Source organism: Solanum dulcamara, chromosome 4 (assembly GCF_947179165.1).
Source record: "Solanum dulcamara chromosome 4, daSolDulc1.2, whole genome shotgun sequence".
NCBI classification, from domain to species: domain Eukaryota; kingdom Viridiplantae; phylum Streptophyta; class Magnoliopsida; order Solanales; family Solanaceae; genus Solanum; species Solanum dulcamara.
Window position 1 is genome coordinate 27993699 of NC_077240.1, and position 20225 is coordinate 28013923.

Below are 20225 nucleotides of genomic sequence, written 5' to 3' on the forward strand. Positions count from 1 at the left end.
TGCTCTGGGAGCTTGCTTCAATCAACATAGGGTCTTTTCATTACATGATTTGGATAATCAATGTCTTCAAACCCAAGTGATTGTTTCACATAAACTTCTTCCTTGAGATGTCTATTTAGGAAGGCACTCTTAACATCCATCTGAGATAATTTGAACTCCATATATGCTGCAAAGGTAATGAGGATTCTGATGGCTTTCATTCTTGCAACAGGAGCAAAAGTCTTATCGTAGTATATCCCTTCTTCTTGATTGTAGACTTGAACTTCTAACCTTGATTTTTTCCTAGTAATCACTCTATTTTCATCCAACTTATTCCTGAACACCCACCTGGTCCCTATGATGGTTCTATCAGAAGGTCTAGGGACTAGGTGCCACATTTAGCTTCTTCTGAACTGGTGCAGTTCATCTTGCATTGAGTTTACCCAATCAGCATCACGTATGGCCTCTTTGATATTTTTAGGTTCAATGGCTGAGAGAAATGCTAAGAAGGTCATCAGATTTCTAGTCTTAGATCTGGTATGGATTCCAAAATCCAATGGAGAAATCAGATTGTCCAGAGGATGAGATGACTGAGGCTTCCATCCTGAATGTCTTAACGCTTGTTGAGAATTTTTCGTATCACCTGCTCCATTTTCTTCATTAGTTTTATTAGTAGGTTCTGGATGCTCCTGACTGGTTTCTTGAGTGATTGAGGATGAACCAAGTTCCAGAACTGGTTCCTTGCACTCATCATCATCCTTGTTGTCTTCCTCACCCTGAGATGGAGCTTCTAATGAATCATCTAAAACACTATCTCTTTGCTCTTGTAGGAGTTCTTCTATTTCTGAGTCGTCTTTATCATTCAGATTTTCAATGCTCCCAGATTCATCAAAGATCATGCACACTTTCTTCAATACAAAGAGTTCTTTTATTGTAAATTCTATATGCCTTGCTTGAAGACGAGTATCCCACAAACACCCATTCATCACTCTTGGCATCAAAATTTCCCAGATCATCCTTTTCATTGTTAAGAACGAAGCACGTACATCCAAAAGCTCTAAGGTGACTTACCATAGGCTTTCGATTGAACATAAGCTCATATGGTGTTTTGCTGATGAGGGACCTAATTAAACATTTGTTGGTAACATAACATGCTATGTTAACAGCTTCATCCCAGAAGTTTTTTGGAAGGCAAGAGTCTATTAATATAGTTCTATCAATCTTCACTAGTGTTCGATTCTTTATTTCTATCACTCCATTTTGTTGTGGGGTTCTTGGGGATGAAAAGTTGTGATGAATTCCTTCACTTGAACAAAAATATTCAACTTTGGAGTTTTCAAACTCTGTCCCATGATCTGACCAGATCCTAGCTTTCTTCCAGTTCATCTTTGTTTGAATCATCTTGGCAAAGATAATTAATACATCAACTACCTTATCCTTAGATCTCAAAAATATTGTCCATGTAAACATTGAAAAATCATCCATAATCAAAAAGATGTACTTCTTTCCACCTCTGCTTTGGATCTTTACGGGACCACAGAGATCCATGTGTATGAGTTCAAGTGGTCTGGAAGTGCTCATTTACTTTTTGGACTTAAAGGAGATTTTAGTCTGCTTTTCTTTAACACATGCATCAAAAACTTTGTTTTCCCCAAATGTCATCTTGGGAAGTCCACGAACCAGGTCCCTAGCAATAAGTTTGTTGAGAAAGGATGTACTCACATGTCCCAATCTTCTGTCTCATAAATCATTATTTTCATCCTGAACCTTAAGACATGTCAGATTGTCACTTTGAGTAGAACTGAGATCAGCCACGTACATATTTTTGCATCTCCTGGCTGTAAGAATCACCTTATTTGTAGATAGATTTGTAACCAAACACTTCTCTGACAAGAACTTGACTTCTTTCCCTTTATCACAGATTTGCGACACACTCAATAGATTATATTTCAACCCATTTACATAATAGACATCTTCAATAGAGTGTTCTAAGGATTTTTCGATTCTACCAATCCCCAGAATGTAGCTCTGTTTTCCATTACCAAATGAAACACTACCACCTTGTAGTACTTTAAGAGAGAGGAAGTTTTCAGTCCTTCCAGTCCATGTGCTTGGAGTATCCACTATCCATAAACCACCACTCACTGCTTCCTCCTGATTGTTCTTGCAAGTGAGATCACTTGTTAGTTTTAGGAACCCATTTTAATTTGAGCTCCTAAAAGACAGACAAGGGTGTTATCAAAGACTTCTTGGTCCAAGAGGGCAAATCTTTTCGTGATTTTTTAATTCTTGAACCTGATCCCTTTTTCACTAATTTCTTGTTATTAACATACTTTGACTAATTTTCAAACATCGTTTTCAGAATCTCACAGTCCTTCTTAAGATGATTATTTCTTCCACAGTGAAAACACAATAGATTATCTGACACAGACACATACTTGCTATGAGGATTAAATGGGGGATCTATCATGTTTACATAGCCTAGGCCCTTCCCATTGTTATCCTTTTCACTGGTCATGTCATCCAGTATTTTGGAGGATGTAGTCCACTTAAGTGACTCACGTAGATCATTCTTGAGCTTGACCAGATCCCTTTCCAGTTGAGCATTTTGTTCTAGAAACATAAACAGTTTCAGCTCTGAATCTTTTAGTCTTTCCTCAAGATCCAGCTCAATATTGCTTGACTTCTCTTTCAACTTTTCTCATGAGTTGGAACTTACATTAAACATATTCATGAGTTTAGTTTTTTCAGTCTCTAACTCAAGAAATTTTTTCTTCTAGAACTGATATTTGAAGGGCTAAAGTAGTTTTCTCATCTTGAAAAATGTCAATGCTATTGTTTAGAAAATCCTTTTCAGCAGTCAACTCACACAAAGAGTCAATCAACACACATGCTAACTTTTTTAGTTTCTTGACAGAGTAAATATCAAGATTTTCTTTAAGATCAAGTAGGGTTACCTCATCTTCAGATTCATCATCAGATTTTGCCATGCAAGCGAAGAGTGTGTTGTAGACTTCATCATCATTCTTCATTGCCAGCATAGATGCATCATCAGGGTGTTCTGACTTATCAGATTCACTTGAGTAATTTCCCTAGACAGCAAGTGCCTTTGTCACCACAAGATCTGTTGCTGCCTTTTTTCTAAATTTGTCATGGACCTAGTCCCCTGTCTGTCACCTGCAGGTTTGGTATATTTTTTGTGTTCAGCTTTGTTCATAGAGAACTCTCCGATAAAATGCCCTGGCTTTCCGCATCTGTGACAAAGTTCAACACCATTTGGATTTCGTCCAAAGCTTCCCTTCTTTCTGAATCTGTCATGCTTCCTCATAATTTTCCGAAACATGTGAGGTAGATAGGCCATATCCTTATCTTCCTCTTCCTCATCATCATCACTTTGATCAGACTTCAAAGATAAGGACTTGTCTTTATTATTGTCCTTTTTGCAACCATCATACTGCTTATTTATCTCGTGAGTCTGCAAGTTACCAATAAGTACATCCATGGTAAGTGTCTTCAAATCCTTGGCTTTAGTGATAGCATCCACTTTGCTTTCCCATGACTTTGGAAGAGCTCTTAAAACCTTTCTGACTTGCTTTGTTTGACTGATGTGTTCACCCAAGCACCTCAGTTCATTTGTTATAGAAGAAAATCTGGTGTACATTTCATGAATGGTCTCTCCTTCTTTCATAACAAAATTTTCATACTGAGTAGTTACCATGTCAACTTTAGATTCTTTGACTTGCTCAGTTCCTTCATGTGCATTCTTCAAACAGTCCTAAATCTCTTTAGCTGACTCACATGCTAAGATCCTATTGTACTCCTCAGCTTCAATGCCACATACAAGAAGTTTTTTAGCCTTGTAGTTTTTCTTGATCTTCTTTCTGTCAGCTTCACTGTACCATTTCCTTGTTTTAGGAACCACCTTAGTGACCTTTCTTTCCTTCAGTTCAATAGTGGGAATGAAAGGTCCATCAAGAATAATGTCCCATAATTCACTATCTTCCGCCATTAGGAAATCATGCATACGAGTTTTCCACCAGCTATAGAATTGGCCATTGAAATGAGGTGGTCTCGTTGATGATTATCCTTCTTCCAAATTTAGTGGAGCTGCCATTCTTTCATAGAAATCTCTCTAGGTGTTAGCCGATTAAAGAGACCTGCTCTAATACCAAATGTTGGAATGTATGCGTCCATTATACTATGGGACCAGGTCCCAAAATAGAGTAATCAAGAAATGAACAGCGAATGCAAGTAACAAACAAGACAAGAGTTTTATGTGAAAAAACTCCTTGCTCAAGAGAGAAACAACCACGACCTGTTCCACAAGATTTCCCAACCAATCTTCACTAGATGCAAAAACAAAAATATCTATTACAACCTACGTAACTAGATACTAACCCTCTTCATCCCTTTGCTTGCAATACACTATCACAAGACTTAGAGCCTAAGCAATATGACAATTTTTCACTACACAAATTACCCTTAATTGATGTAGACTTTAACAACTTGATTCAAGGTTGACACTTAACCTAGAAACAAGCACTACAAATACACTTGTTTGATCAATGTTTCTTTATAAATCAAAAGATGATCTTATAATGATTACAACCTCAAATACAATAACACTTAAAGAGAAGACTCTACTAGACGTGCTTGATCAGGTCCCTTAAGTGCAAATATTGTATGTTGCTCCTTGAGAGAAAATCTTGATATATACACTTTTGTTGATCTCAAAAAACACATTTTTTGTTTGTGAAAAGGTTTCCTTTTAATTATTTCTATGAGAGAAACCTCAGTATCTCTCATTGGTGCAGCAGTACACAGTTTGCAAAAGTCGGCAAACACCTTCTCACCAACCTTGTCAGCATTACAGCTAGCTTGCATTTCGACAGGAATCAGTTGAAGTTGACGCGACCTGATTCCTCTATTATGTCTCATGGTTTGTTGATCATCTAAACACAAAACTATAGGAAGAGAATTACAAGGTGAGAAATCGAACCATCACCAACAAGGCAAAAATTCAGATAGTCAACCAATTGAGCGACTAAGATTTCCCAAATAATATTACTTAATTAAATATATGTTACCGTCTGATTTTTAATTTTTTTCTATATTCACATTAATTTTAGAGCTCTACACAGCTTAACAATAGGCCATCATTTTGTATAATTAATTAGAGTGAATGACACACCTCAAGTATTCTGAATGTTTGAGTTTCATAGAATTACCAGGTGTAATTTTCTACCTGAACTATTATATCAGGTGTGCGAGTTTTCTATCTGAACTATCACCAAAATATTTATCGAAACACACCTCGACTAATATTTAGACAAATGTTAAATTAGTTGTTAGGTTAGAAGTTAAAAGGATTAATATTTTGTTTAAAAGTTAGGACCTTTTATCGATTGAAAAAGTGATTTGGTGATTTTGACCATCACCTTCTTCTTTGCTTAATCTCTCTTTTACTGGTCTTTTTTTGTGTGCGTATGGAATTTGCTGCATAAAGCCGTTTCAAATGACGATTTCTTGTTGATGTTCTTATCGTTGTGAGCCGTCGACATTTATAAAAGACATTCACCCTTATTTTGTAGAAATAAAAAAAAATATGACCAATGAAAAAGAAGAAGGGTGCAAAAATTAAGAAGAAAATTTAATTATAGGGATTATACAAATTTCATAGTGTTAAGAGTTAATTACATTTTATCCCTACTCTTTTTCAAATTACAAAAATCCCTTAAATTTGGTGGAATCCAGATACATCACGTATGTCCTGATAAATCACGTAAAGTGAAGTATCCGCTGATACATCACGTAAAGTGATGCATCCGACGTCCCTATACACCAAGTAAGTGATGTATCTGACTGATACATCACGTAAAGTGATGTATCCGACATCCCGATAAATCGCGTAAAGTGTAATTTAGAGAATATGGTAAAATAGATTGTGTATTTAAGTAATTTTTCCAATTTAACTAGCCCTTGCAGCAGAAATTAATGGATTAGCTCATATAGTTGTAATTACATATGCCAGGTGGACGAAATTTTATGAGAAAATGAGTTGTCACACACGCGATTGTATGTAGATACTTGATCTATTTAACGTCGAGATATTTTTTGATAAACATTTGATGATAGTTCAGGCAGAAAACTCGCGTATCTGCTAATTTAGGGGTATATGAAACTCAAAAAATGAAAATACTTTGGATGTGTTTTTGACCATTCACACAATTAATTATCTTATCATTCCTCAATATCCTTTTTATCTACCAAATAAATGTTTGGAAGGTACGTATTTTACAAATAAAACCACACTATAAGCAATATTATTATACTTTCTTTTATTTGTTAGCAGCATAAGAGTTCTCAAAGAATATCTACTGTACAAGATTATATTGAGTTCCATCATAATTCATGAGCATTAACATAAATGTCCCACTAATAAGCTAAGAAATGGCAGGAAGTGTTGACTCCTTATCTTGGTAGCAAGAGAAATCAAAGATAAGATCTTTCCAGACACATCAATAACCCTAAGTGGACCTATGAAAATGAAATACTTATCTCAAGCTAATGCCAATGCTCAAAAGTTGATTGATGTGACAAGAAAAAATATTGGCCATGCCCTTATGTAGTTTGTGATCTACAACTCAACTAAAATAAAGGAAACAACTAGTTTCAAATAGTGAAAATGTTGTAATTTTATTGAACTCAAAGAAAGTGATTGAGAGTGGTGGCATCTAGGAAATTTCCCATAATTAGTTTATGCCATTAGTTAGGTTATTTGAAAGTTTAATAATGCATAGAGAAGTATTAATGCTTGATGTGACTAACTTGGATATAACAGTCACACCATTCTCTTTCCAAGCTAGAAGGCAAAACAATCCACACCACTTTTAAAGGTGTATTAACAGGTTGGTCCTTGTTGGTGACTAATTAGACTGTTTATGCATAGTACGTAGTCTATCATTGTATATATTTTTTAAAATATCAGGAATTCATTGAGGAAACTAATCTTGATTCGTGTTGGAAAAGGCCAGGAAGGAGATAACATGCTTTCTCTCATTTTTTTTTTATTTCATTAAGACTCGAATTCGAAATATCTAATTTAGAATAAAGAGATCTCAATCCTACTTTGGTAGTGCCTATCATTATACTACAAGGGAATCTCAAATTTATTTTACTTTTAATACATATTCAGTTAGTCAATTGATCGTCATTTCAAACAATTTATATGACAAACTTTCTTTTCTAGTCAATTCAAAAAAGAATGATACAGTTTTCTATTCCGTAAATATTTAATGACACTATCAACATTTTATCTATGTTGGATTTCTTTTATTTGACAAAAAGTCCACAAAGAGAACCATTGCAAAGTTTCTTTATATTTTTTAAATTTTGTACTTAGTTTCTTTATATTCCGTATAAATTGAGAAAGAGAAGTTCTTGAGACATGACTTGCCAATATTTTATTGGTTTGTAACTATCAAAAACGTTTCTATTTAAAAAATTGTCTACTGAAGTTTATATGGAATTAGAATTCACAAATATATTGTTACTATATAATAACGAATATTGATAGATTGGTATACAGTTTGTAGGTCTTCCAGACCTCCTAGCCTAGCCTAATTTCCTAGTACTAGATAATTCTCAATAATAACTTTTCATTCTATGTTATTGTTTCCTAAGTGATAGTACCCATGGTCCATGGAGGCATAATTTCATTAAAGAATTTGGATGAAGCTTCATAGTCTCGTGAGACATAGAGAAGAACAAAATTTATCGTGGGTAACATTCATTTAGTGGACAATTTCTGGACTCTTGTGTCATTTCTCAAATATTGAATGTTATATTTTTATTATAAGTTTTCAAAACTTTTCTCCACATATCAAACACCTTGGTGTTATAACCCTACAAATAAAATAATAAAAAAGTATATATAAATGTTGTTATGGATTGAAAATATGATTTAAAATTGATTTCAACTTTTTAGTAAAAAATTAACTCAAAAAGGAATCGTCACTTAATTTTTTAAAGAAATTAAGCAAACTTTAATTTAAAAGACTTTAACAAATTAAGTCTTAAAAAATTACAGAAAACTGAGTAAGAGGTTCATATTACTATTTTAAAAAGATTTTAGCACTTAAAATAGCCGCTAACATGCAGTTATCCAATAATTTAAATCATTTGGCTAAAAATAATTTAAAGAAAAGACACGTAAGTTCATTTGAAAAAATTAATGTCACACTCCGAGAGGGTAATCTAGGCGTGGCCGACATTCGGAAACCATTGTTGGTCCCCAAACAAACCATTTGGTCCGATCACTCATCCAATCAAACAGCAGAAGACTCGGATAAATCAAGAAAATACTTGAGTGGGCTAACAACTCAACTAAAAGAATAGTTTTAAATAGACAATCTTTGAAAATCAACTCAATCTCATAAATAAAAGTTTGAGCAAAATAGACTCATAAGGAACATCAACTCCAATCTACTCGGTCTATGTCTATGAGCAATGAATGAAATAATTATTATTCCTCCGAAAGCAAGGAGGTCTCACCACTATCAAGAAGGAAATGAATCTTCAACGGTACTTCTGTTGAGGATCTCTAATATTTGTGTCTGCATCATAAAATGATGCAGGCTAAATGGAGTGAGTATATGAAATGTACGAGTATGTAATATAGCTGAAAGAGAACTTACTCACAGATACATAACTCGACTCAAGGAACTCAACTTTGAAAATAACTCAACTCAATAAAGATGCAAGTTCAAAAATATGCAATGTCTTTGAATCGACTCAATCATAGTTTTTCAAGTCGACTCAATCGTATGTAATCTCAATCAAATCAAATCATTCATTTTGTATTATTATTAGGGAGTTTCTCTAACCGACAATCATCACCATATGAGCAAGTGATGTACAACGAAGCGATGTCGGTGCCACACCCATCTAATACTTTGCCAGGGTAAGGGACAAATCACTATCATTTGATCCATAATCAATCAAAATCCATCATTTTGGAACTTAAGAGATTTAGTCCTCCATCATACGCTGGCTACGTAGTTTATGGGATTTGAGTTATGTATAATCTTACCCAAATCGGTGCTCAATACTACTCCCAAAATATATGATGCTCATATCTATCATGTAAAATATTCAAATCATCTCATCTGGTCTCATTGGACCCTTTTCAAAACTCAATCATCATGCTTTTTCATTTAAAAACATGCTTTAAAACTCAATCATATCTCCTCAAAACTCTATCTCAAACAATCATTTATACTCAAAATACTCATGTTTAAATAACAATAATTTTAGAGACTTCTCAGACTCGACTCATATGAAAACTCAAACTCATGTAAAATCAATGTGCATGCTCAAATCATCAAGTTCTTTCAGTAAAATATGCTTTCATGATCATTCACATCGCGTCAAACTCTTTCTCAATTTCAATCAATCATGCTCGACTCTTATACTCGTTTAGACTCAATAAATACATATATATAATATTAATACAAATCACTCTCTTCATCAACACATAAAAGCCATCATCTTTACTCAAAAATATATATGTAAAAATCATGAGTATCAAATCAATTAGGGTTCACAAGCAAGTAGCCATGAACAACATTTCCAATAAAGTGAGAGATAGAAAATAACTATAATCTCAATACATAATTATACGGAACTCAGTAGAAGAAGAATTAACTCATTTGGAATTCAAGAAACTAGGTTAGACTCAACTCATTCTCAACAATTGATAGAATTAGATGTAGGACACGTGGATGAACTCGATCCAACGCTATAAATAGCCTTACATGCCTTAAAAGCTTCACAAATCTTGATGAAAAATTATAACTTGAAAAAGAACAATCAAGAGATCCTTTTTTGAAATTCTTGGATTTGTTTTCTTGAAAACCCTATGATTAGAACTTAAGATTTCTCTTAGCGATTCATGAATAGATGAAGAAGTTTGATTTGAAAAGCTTGAAATCTAAGGACTTACCTAGTTGAAGAATTTTGAAAATGAATCTTAACTTGATGCTTTCTTGAAAATTCTTGAGCGTTTATATTTAGTAGTGAATAAGAAGATTTTTAATGAAGAAAAACAGATTTCTACATGTCCTAGGCAGTGGAGTCCGCATCGCGGAGCCATCACGGACTTCTGCCAGGATGGAGCGTCTCCGGTAAAATGATCATAACTTTTTACTTCGTACTCCAAATGAGACAAACTTAGCGGCGTTGGAAAGAGGACACGTAGATCTTTAAGTTGATAGGTTATGAGACACTTAACTCTTAATATGTTGATAGATATAGTCATTTGCAATTGACCCTTATATGATCTTATACGAAAACTCAATCGGTAAAAGATTTTTGAACTCATCTTAGCACTAGAGGTTCCTTATGATCCTAATTCAACTCTACTATACTTCAAATACTTAGAAATTGATCCTATAATATATATATATGCAATTAGGAGTCATCAGGCTCGGGCTTATACAAATAAGAAGAATGGCTCAAGTCTTAGCTTAAACAAATTTTTGGGGTATAACAATTAATTACTTGAAACACTTTGAAATAATTTGAAAAGAGGAATTTTGGTCAAAATGACTAAGTAAAAGACAATATTTGAGTAAAATCATTTTTAGAAAGAATAAATCAATCACAAAAAAGGATGGTTCCTCTTTTAGGGGGATTTAATAAGTTAAACCAAACTATAATTAATATCTAAATAATTATAAATAACATAAGTAAATAAATTATTACAACCCTAGTCAATATATATATGAAAATTTGGCGCAACACTTAGTTTTTGTATGCTTGGTAGTTTTTGTATGCTTGGACCAAGCTGGCCCAATTTCACTATATATCATGGCTGTATATACAATCTATACCAGTGTATACAATACTATTTTCCTATATATCTGATATACATGGGCTGTATATCAGTCCATTTTTGCTCCAACACCTGTAATATCAGCTTCTAGGACCGGTTTGTTTTTGTTTTTCGAACAACATGACAATAAAATGTAGAAATGGAATCCACATTGAACTCATCAGATTTCGCATGCATTACAAAGAAGATATATAAGAACCAATATTTAAACTTGGCTACACTAACTTAAACAAATGATACAGAAAATTACATCAAGCTACTGCATTAAAGTCTTGTGTACTAGAACTCCCAAACATGACAGTTTATCTCTTAAATGCAGTACTTAAATCATAAAGAAATAGGATGGATTCATTCACTAAAATGGACTATCCTTAATACAATATATTAATAAGAACTATAATATCAGAGCCATGACACTAACAACAAATAACTGACAATGGATCAGCTTATTGATCATCCTATATTTTTACAATTTCTACTATAGTTTACGGACAACCGACAAAATTGATAATTCCATGAGCTAAAAAAATTACTAAACGTATATCAAGCAACTTATAAATAGTATTAAACAATCTGGTCATATAAGAACAACAAAGAGATACCTCCAATAAGCTAGTGCAGTTTATGGCAACACACATACATGTAGCATTACAAGATTATCTTCTCAATACATGGGGATAAAAATGAAGCAGCAAAGACAAAACATAACTTTATTCTAGTCAAGCGCATTTCGAACCTAAGGGAATAAAGAGGAGGAAGCAGACATGTCAGTGTTCAAGAAAGAACTTTGAGAACTTTTTCCATTAAACGAAACATTAGCTAGACTTTAAACGAAATAAAGTGATCTCTGTAATTAATCGCAACACATGTTAAACCAAAATAACTTTAGCCTTGGATAAACATGAAGTACTCAAGATTTTCACTTATAGGTACAGGCGCACATCTAAGGTTATTTGGTTGATAATGGGACGTACAACCTCAGAAAATAATAGTTGACCGGCATCTAAAATAGTATATCAAAATACTGAAATAACCAGAAGAACATATGACTCGTGTATAACAGAGCATTAGACCGAATAAAGCACGTACCAAACATCATTAAAATACCTATGCATCCAAACTCAAAAGACATACCAAATATGAAAACAAAACCAAAACGAGCATAGCGAGAAATCGACACTCAACGAGGTACGGAAAGGAAACTTAAACCACCGGCAAGTTTTAGGAAATCATTTTTTGAAGCCGCAGTTACTGAAATGGATTCAAACTATACCAAAGCAAATCGTTTAGCAAATTAAAACCTGAATCGATATCAACTAGGAAGAAACAACAAGAAATGGAGGCCATCATGCCAAAAGAACAAGCTATAAGAATGAGCAGAAGCCTTAAACAACAATTTTTAACAGGGAATTCGAACCAACGAAAACATGCTTCAAAACAATAACATTCCGCTATATTGGAGATTACGAATTTAAAAAAAAATATCATGAAGCCAGAAATATCATTCCGAGACGAAAAAGATGAAGAAACAATGTAAATGCAAGGAAATTACCTCTTTGTGAGCAATGGACTGAAACGAAATGAGTTGGATGAAAACGAGTCTTTCACCAGCAAAAAGATGAACTCCAAGAATCCGATGAAGCTCCTTAGGAATCAGAAAGCAAATTTCCCCAGATTTCTATCTCAGAACCTTAGTATTTATGTGAATACTCTATTTCCTGAATTATTTAGCTCCTAATTCACATGTATCTAACTCCCGTTCTTTCTATCTTTTTTCCAACTCAGATAATGACGAAGGAGAGGGCATTTATATACAAGTATTAGGGTTCAAAAATTGGGGGAAAAGGGTTTTTGGATGAAATTGAGGGTTTTAGATGAAATTTCGAAATTTAAAATTCGAATTCTTTGCTTTTGGATAAGGAAAATATCCAAATTCCTCCAAAAAATGCCAAAATCCTTCAACAAATTCAGATGAAACGAGTAACATGGTTGGTAGAGATTCAAAGGAACTCTCTCAAAGCCACTACGTGGCGAAAATTGACAAACCAAAGGACGAAAATGCAGGGGGAATGGCTGGGCGGCGTACTATTGCCGGGTGAGGCGAGGAGGAAGATGTATAGGGGTGTGTACGGGTATACGTGTATTGGTATTATGTGTGATGTACTGGTGGTCATGTATTGTACGCATTTCTTTGGGAATAAGGGAATGGGATTTCGGCTGCTGGGTATATTGGTGTATGCATTTGTATATTTGGGCCGAGGGAGTATATTGTTGGGGTTGGGAAATAAGAAAGCAAAACTTACATAAATATACAAGAAAATATTTATCATCTATAGTAATAAAAAAAAATTACTGAACACTTATAATATATTTATAATACTGTTTTAATACATATTGCAGAGAACTATTTATAAAACATATATAATACAAGTTTTATAGATAGATAATATATTTATCACATACTTTAATAGATTTATAATACATTATGTCAATTTTTTACTACACAAACATAATATATATTTTAAAAGACTTATAATACATTTATATTGTATGCATAATTTACTTTTAATACAAGTGTAGATTTATCATAATATTGCTATGTATTGCTATAAATTATAATAAATAAAAAATATCACTAAAATCAATAATTAATTTTTAAAAAGCACTCAATTAAGTAATTTTTCCAATAAGAAATTAGTTCGGTGTTGAGAGAAATGGGCTCAAATTGGCCTGAAAAATGATTTAAGAGATAGATTATTTGGGAATGGCCAATTGATTACAATGAATCAATGTTGGCCTGATTGATTTAAAACGTAGCCATACTGGTTTAATTTTGTAAATTTGGCTAAAACTTAATAAGACGAATTAACATTAATTAATTAATAAGCTTCTGTAATGACTTTGAGGGTCATTTTCAGAAAATTTATGCAAAATTACCATTTTACCCTTATTATTAGCGCCTCTGAGTTTTATTTGTTCAGTTTGTGTGGTTGAATGTGTTAAAGTCTTAATAATTAGTGAATTGGTCAAATTCTTGAGTTTTATAGAGTGAAGAGGTAAAAAAGTAGTTTTCGGTACCAACCAGAGCTACGGGTCTCGAAATGGAATTCTGTCAATTCCATAGCTCCAGAATGTAGAAATTGGTCTAGGAGAATCATAGGAAACAAATTTTGGGTTGATATGTAAATTTGCATTCTTTAGTTGAAAAGTGAAGTTTTAAATGAGTTGATTTGACTTTGGTCAACGTTTTGAGATCCGAGTGTCGGATGAGAATTCGATCAGTTCTGCTGAATCCAGAACGTCGATTTTGGTCTATTTGAATAATGACTTAGAGCCCCAGGACCTTAATTGTCGTTATGAGATTTTAGGCTAAAAGCTGAGTTTTAGGCCAATAAGGGGTCCAGAAGCGTATTTTGGTCAAAACAACCTTTTTTCAGAAATCTGACGATTCCATTAAGTTTGAAATGTCAAATTCAGTATAGTAGCATATCCGTTTAATTTGTATTGGACCCCGAATGATTTCGAGGATCCAACTAAGAGAATTTTTGGACTTAGCATTCAGCTGTGATCTGGTTTCTATTGCAGGCATTTTTGTTCATCGCGATTGCAACCTGTACAGTTGTTCTATATGATCGTGACTCTTTCCACGCGATCGCGATGAGATTTTTTCCAGTACCTCGCGATCGCGAGGTAAGTTGCTCGCAATTGCGATGGGTGTTTTGAAGCCAGAACAGTGTTTAATTGGGAAACCCCTATTTTCATTATTTTTGAATTTTTGAGCTTTTGGGGCAATTTTGGAAAGGATTCTTCAAGTAAATTTGTGGGGTGAGTGCAATTTCATTAAAATCTTTCATAGTCCATCATTTGTATCATGATTTCAACTCTTAAATCTTTAGTTTTAAAACCTAAATTTCTTGTTTTCTTTCCTAATCCGAATTTAAGAAAATGGTGATTTCTAACTCATTTTGAAATCTATTTATGTGAGTTTTTCATCCATGAGTTCTTTATTACTAGTAGATCATGTTTTTGTAATAAAATTTCAGATTTGACCACTTTTCAAAAATGATCAATTTTTGAACATACCCCTAGTTTCGAAACCTATCAGTATGTGTGTCATTGGACTCCTTATGACATGTATGTTTCCTTCTTAATAGTGGGTTGTCATAACGGGTGTTGATCGTTTGATAGAGGTGTTCGAGTGCAGTTTCGGCTATCGAGGTAGGTTTGACTATCCTTCTTGCAGTTGAGTTGGGGTGATTAGTCAAATTCTAGGTTGTAGACTTTGGAATGGGGTCGTAGTGTAGTTTGAGACTGATAATTGATATTGATATTCTCGTGTGGAGGCTTATATGTGTTGTGTAGCCCGTGTGGGGGCCTTATATGATATTTTATCTGTGATTGAGACTATGTAATCTATGACTTAACTAAGTAGAGATGTGAAGAGGTTATTTGATTTGTAATGTCCACCTGAGGGGTTGAGTTGAGGGTTTTGAGCATGCCTGAGTATTGAGATATTGTTGAGAAAGAGGTAAACACTTAATCTGATGTATTTCCTTCCCATTACTCTCTATTGAGGGTGAATAACATGCTTAGGTTAAGTTTTGAGAACTTGGAATCTTATACTACATGTTGAGTTGAATATTAACTCCATGCCTTATACATTGTGATTACATTCATCCTCATTAATATTATTATTGATTATTGGGAAGTTGAGAATTGTAGAAATCCTTTTGAGAAAGAAAATATGACATCTTTTGTATCTTTGACCACAAAATAGGTGATAAGCAAATGAGACATTAGTATCATGAGTCCTTGGCCATTAGTTGGGTGGCAGGTAGTTGATACATTGAGATTGTGAAGAGGTATATGATATGCGAGACCCCTTGGGTCCTGCTTGGTAGCACAGCTCAACAAGTGTATACGACAGGTTGTGCAACAGCCTTCATCCCACTATATCATCATATTATTACATCATCATAGTGCATTGCATTGCATTAATACCTATGATAATTATTCTATCTGTATAATTGTGATATTGAGCCATAATTATGTGTTTACTTTATTCGCGTCGTTCTATATAAATTGGTGGCAACATAATTGGAGTGGGACTTTTCTACGTGCAGGTGAAAGCATTCCTTAGTTTATTTTGTAGTTTTTGATTAATTCCTCATACTCAACCGATTAAATCTACCGAGTACATGTGGATTGTACTCACCTCTACTTTTGTGTTCCTTTTTGATGCAAATAGTAGCTAGGGCATCTAGCGAGGTAGTTGATTCTAGTAGATACTTCATCATCAGATCAGTGGTGAGATCTTAGGATCCAAATCGCCACTAGTCCATCTTTCATTTATAGTTTTTTCTATATTCAGAGAATTAAACTGTGTATTATGACTCTGCTTCGTACTTAGATGCTCTTAAACTTATGACACCAGATTTTTGGTTCAATTTTGTTATTGTCCTTTATTTTGTATTTATTTGTGGCCTGACTTCCTCTTGGGAGTCTTATGTAGTTTTACTTTTTGGTTTACACATCGAGACGGGGTTTGGGATGTGTGTCATCATGACCTCGATTTTTGGGTCGTGATAAATTGGTATCAGAGCGCTAGATTCATCGGTTTCATAAGTTAAAGAGCAGGGTATCTAGTAAAGTCTTATGGATCGGTATGTAAACGTCCGTACTTATCTTCGAGAGTCTACAAGATACTTGCTAGGATAAATTCCTTCTTTTAATTCCTTTTATGCGAGTTATTCATATCAAGTTTGTTGTATACCTCTAATCTATTTCTTCTACGTAGATGGTGAGATATAGATCCAAAGTTGTTGAAAGTGAGGCTACACTGCTGCCTGAGCCCCAATTTGTGGGTGAGGCAGAGGACGCAGTGGAGTCAGGGGACGAGGCCGAGTTAAGGGAGAGGGCACCTGCTCGTAGACGAGCTAGAGAGCTATCGCCTGAGCCGATGTATGAGCACGAGGATGATTATGATCAGTATACTGAGGAAGAGAGGCTAGCCCAGCCTCCAACGGTCCCTGATAGTGCTCCGATGCTTTAGGAGTTATTCATCAGATTATTGGCTAGATTGGATGTGCTCTGACTCCTAGTGTTCTCCCAGGTACTTCAAGCTCTCCTATTGCAGTTGGTACTACGCCACCAGTTTGGGGGCCTAGTGTTGGGTTCCAGACCCGGGATCTTCTTCTATGCCTTCTATTATACCCCTGATATTTGCCACTCCGCTAGTTTCTGTTAGTGCTACCATATCGATAGCTGATTAAAAGAGCTTTAAGTGATTTAATCGATTGGCACCTCCCAGATTTGATAGTACGACAGAGGAGAAAGCTTATGATTTTCTGACTAAATGCTAGGATAGGTTGTTCAACCTAGGTATTCTTGAGGTACATGGAATGGCGTACACTTTATATCAGTTTAAAGAGGTGGCCAAGGAGTGGTGGAGATTGATTATCACCTATAGGCCTTTTGGTTCTCATGACGAGTTTGGAGCTGTTTTCAGAGGTGTTTCTTGAGAGGTTCGTGCCTTATAGCCTCTGTACCAATGCAGATATGAGTTTGATAGATTGGAGCAGGGCTCTTTATCTGTATCTGAGTACGAGGCTCGCTTCCATGAGTTTTCTCGTTATACCATGTCTAGTATTCCTACTAAGTTTGAGTGGATCCGCAAGCTGGTGAAGTATTTCGCAGGTCATCTTCAAGAGACTACAACTTTCCTTGTACTAACAGTGGTACTTTCTAGAGTGTTATCGACCATGCCAGGATGATAGAGAGCATTCAACATGCTATATAGGGCGAGGCAATGAGGTTCTGCCGGTAGGTTCAGTTTGGTGGTCACTCCTACAGAGGCAGGGATTATTCAGATTCAGGTGCCCATGGCTATTAGTGCAGACTAGTCTACAAAAACTATTCAGGGCTCAGATGGTATGAGTGGATCTAGTTCGGGTCAAACTGGTTATAGTGGTTCTTCGGGCTTCGGAGGCCGTATTGACACTTCTAGTTATACTCCATGGGGTTCAGGACCTCGAGGTTGCTTTATATCTGATGAGTTTGGATATAAGGCCCAAGATTAGGCCCAGATGTGCTCTTTTTACTAGACGGCCTGGGACACCAGCTGTTCATTCTACTCCCACTCCAACTGCTTGAGGTACTACACAGGTTACTAGAGGTGGTACTAAGAGTGCCAAGGGTGGGGCTAGAGGTGGCGCTTATGGTGGTTCACAGGCTATAGGTGACCATTGGTTGTGCTATGCTATACCAGGTAGATCTGAGGCGAAGGCCTTTGATGCAGTTATTACAGGTACTGTTCTGATTTTCCAACATCCTACGTCATTATTATTTGATCTAGGATCTACTTCTTTTTATGTGTCGACATATTTTGATGTGGGTAGTGATTATGTGTGTGAGCCTTTTACTGCGCCTATTACTGTTTCTACCTCAGTAGGTGAGTCCTTAGTAGTGGATCAGGTATATTAGGGGTGCTTGGTGGTATTTTTAGGTGGTATTAGACATGCTTGATTTTGATGTGATATTGAGTATGGAGTGGTTATCTCATTATCATTTTATATTCTATTGTTATGCAAAGACCGTGACCTTAGCTTATCTCGGTTTGCCTAGCTTGGTGTGGAAGGGTTTCGTATCCGAAAGGGGTGATATCTTATATTCGTGCTCATCTCCTGATAGATAAGAGTTGTTTGTCTTATTTGGCTCATGTGCGTGATCCCACTACAGAGTCACCTCCTTTAGAGACTACGAAAGTGGTGAGAGAGTTTATGGATGTGTTTTCCACAAACTGATCGGGTGTTCCTTGTAACACCCCGGATTTTTTTTCCGTAAAGACTTGAATATTTTTTTACGTGTGTGTAGACTCGAACCGAAGGACTTGTAATTTTATATATGAGTTAGAATTAATTCATAAATATCTGAAGTGTGTTAGATGTATTTAGGGGTCATAAGGGATCTCTAACACCAAACCGAGTCCAAAGAATTCTAATCGATTAAGTTTTCGGATGAGTTAGTATAAGGATCAACTTCAAACGAGCATATCTCCTAGAATATAATAAACTGGCCATGACCTACCAAATTAAAGGTCGTTGAGTCTTCTTTCCAACTCCACCAAGATTGCAATTTTTGAAGTTCGGAGTCAAAAGTTATGACCCTTTTTCTACAAACTAGTACTGCAGGAATTTCAGGCCTGGACTCTAACTTCAGAAAATTTAGGCTTGGCACTGCAAGGGCGCGATGCACCACTATAGCGCCAGAAACAAGCCTCAGTAGTTTGGTCCTTGGCACGACGCGCCACTATTAGGTGTGTAGGGTTTTTAAGCCTATTTTCTAGAACTCAAAAAATTTAGGCTTGGCACTGCAAGGGCACGATGCGCCACTATAGCACCAGAAAACAGCCTCAGTAGTTTGGTCCTTGGCGCGATGCGCCACTATTAGGTTGCAGGGTTTTTAAGCCTATTTTGACTTGGCGCTGTAGTGGCGCGGCGCGCCACTATAGCGCTAGGAGAGTTTTTGCCCAGTTTTCCAGATTTTTGAGGAAGGGCAAATTGGACTTTTTTCCTAATTATATATACTCTACCTTGAACGATTTGGACCATATTTTCAGTCTTGTGCCTCTCTCTAAAAAGCCCTAATCTCCATTCTCTTCTCTCCCAAACATCTCCAACAAGATTTGCCCTCAAAAGCTCAAGGATTCAAGATCTTCAAGTCAAGTGTTGGTTTTCGGTGAGATGATCTTCAAGCAAGGTATGTAAGGCTAACCTAAAATATGGATTGAGTTCTTCCATATGCCCATATATGTGTTGGATGGAAGTTGTGAAAGATTTAAACCTTCTAGAGATGTTTTCTTGAATTTTGTATATAAACCCATATGTATTGATGGTGTTCTTGAGTTGACTTTGTTGAGAGTATAGATTCATGTATTCATTCACATGAAATCAAGATGAGATTTTCTTTTTGGTCATAATTTATCTTGAGGATGAGATTGATGGTTTTTATGTATAATAAAAATAATATTATTTTCATAGCAAAATGAGGTATTCTTTTACATGAGTTTGATAAAGTCGATTTTGAGTTATATGAGAATTGAGATAGATATGAATGTGAATGACATAAAAAGAAATGAAATATTGGTAGAGCTAGAATGTCTTTTTGTCCCTATAAATTGAACATAGAATTAAATAAGGATTTTGGAGTAAATGTTTGATGATGATGTGAATGATGATATTTGATGATGATGTGAATGAAGAGGTTATGTTGATAAGGATGTTGTGTGATGAAGTGGATTGGAGTCTAATGTGATTATGTGATTTGCATAATTTGATTTGATTGGAGTCTTATG

General features: G+C 35.2%; 1 protein-coding gene across 1 annotated transcript; it reads right to left on the reverse strand.

Moving 5' to 3' along the window:
* Window positions 1–1719: 1719 nt before the first annotated feature.
* LOC129884146 (uncharacterized) lies at window positions 1720–3697 on the reverse strand. The gene is made up of 4 exons (XM_055958494.1): window positions 3157–3697; window positions 2937–3040; window positions 2456–2674; window positions 1720–2133 (listed from the first exon to the last, which is right to left on the reverse strand). Exons 1-4 carry the CDS (start codon window positions 3695–3697, stop codon window positions 1720–1722), a joined length of 1278 nt encoding a protein of 425 aa, XP_055814469.1.
* Window positions 3698–20225: the final 16528 nt, after the last annotated feature.

Excerpts from the sequence above, each read along its gene's own strand:
- LOC129884146 (XM_055958494.1), bottom strand. The coding sequence starts at position 3,697 with ATGGTAACTACTCAGTATGAAAATTTTGTTATGAAAGAAGGAGAGACC. Across the intron at positions 3,041-3,156 it reads AAAATATACCAAACCTGCAG|AACACCCTGATGATGCATCT; the intron begins GTGACAGACAGG and ends CTGATAAGTCAG. Across the intron at positions 2,134-2,455 it reads ATGGGAAGGGCCTAGGCTAT|GAGGAAGCAGTGAGTGGTGG; the intron begins GTAAACATGATA and ends AAGAACAATCAG.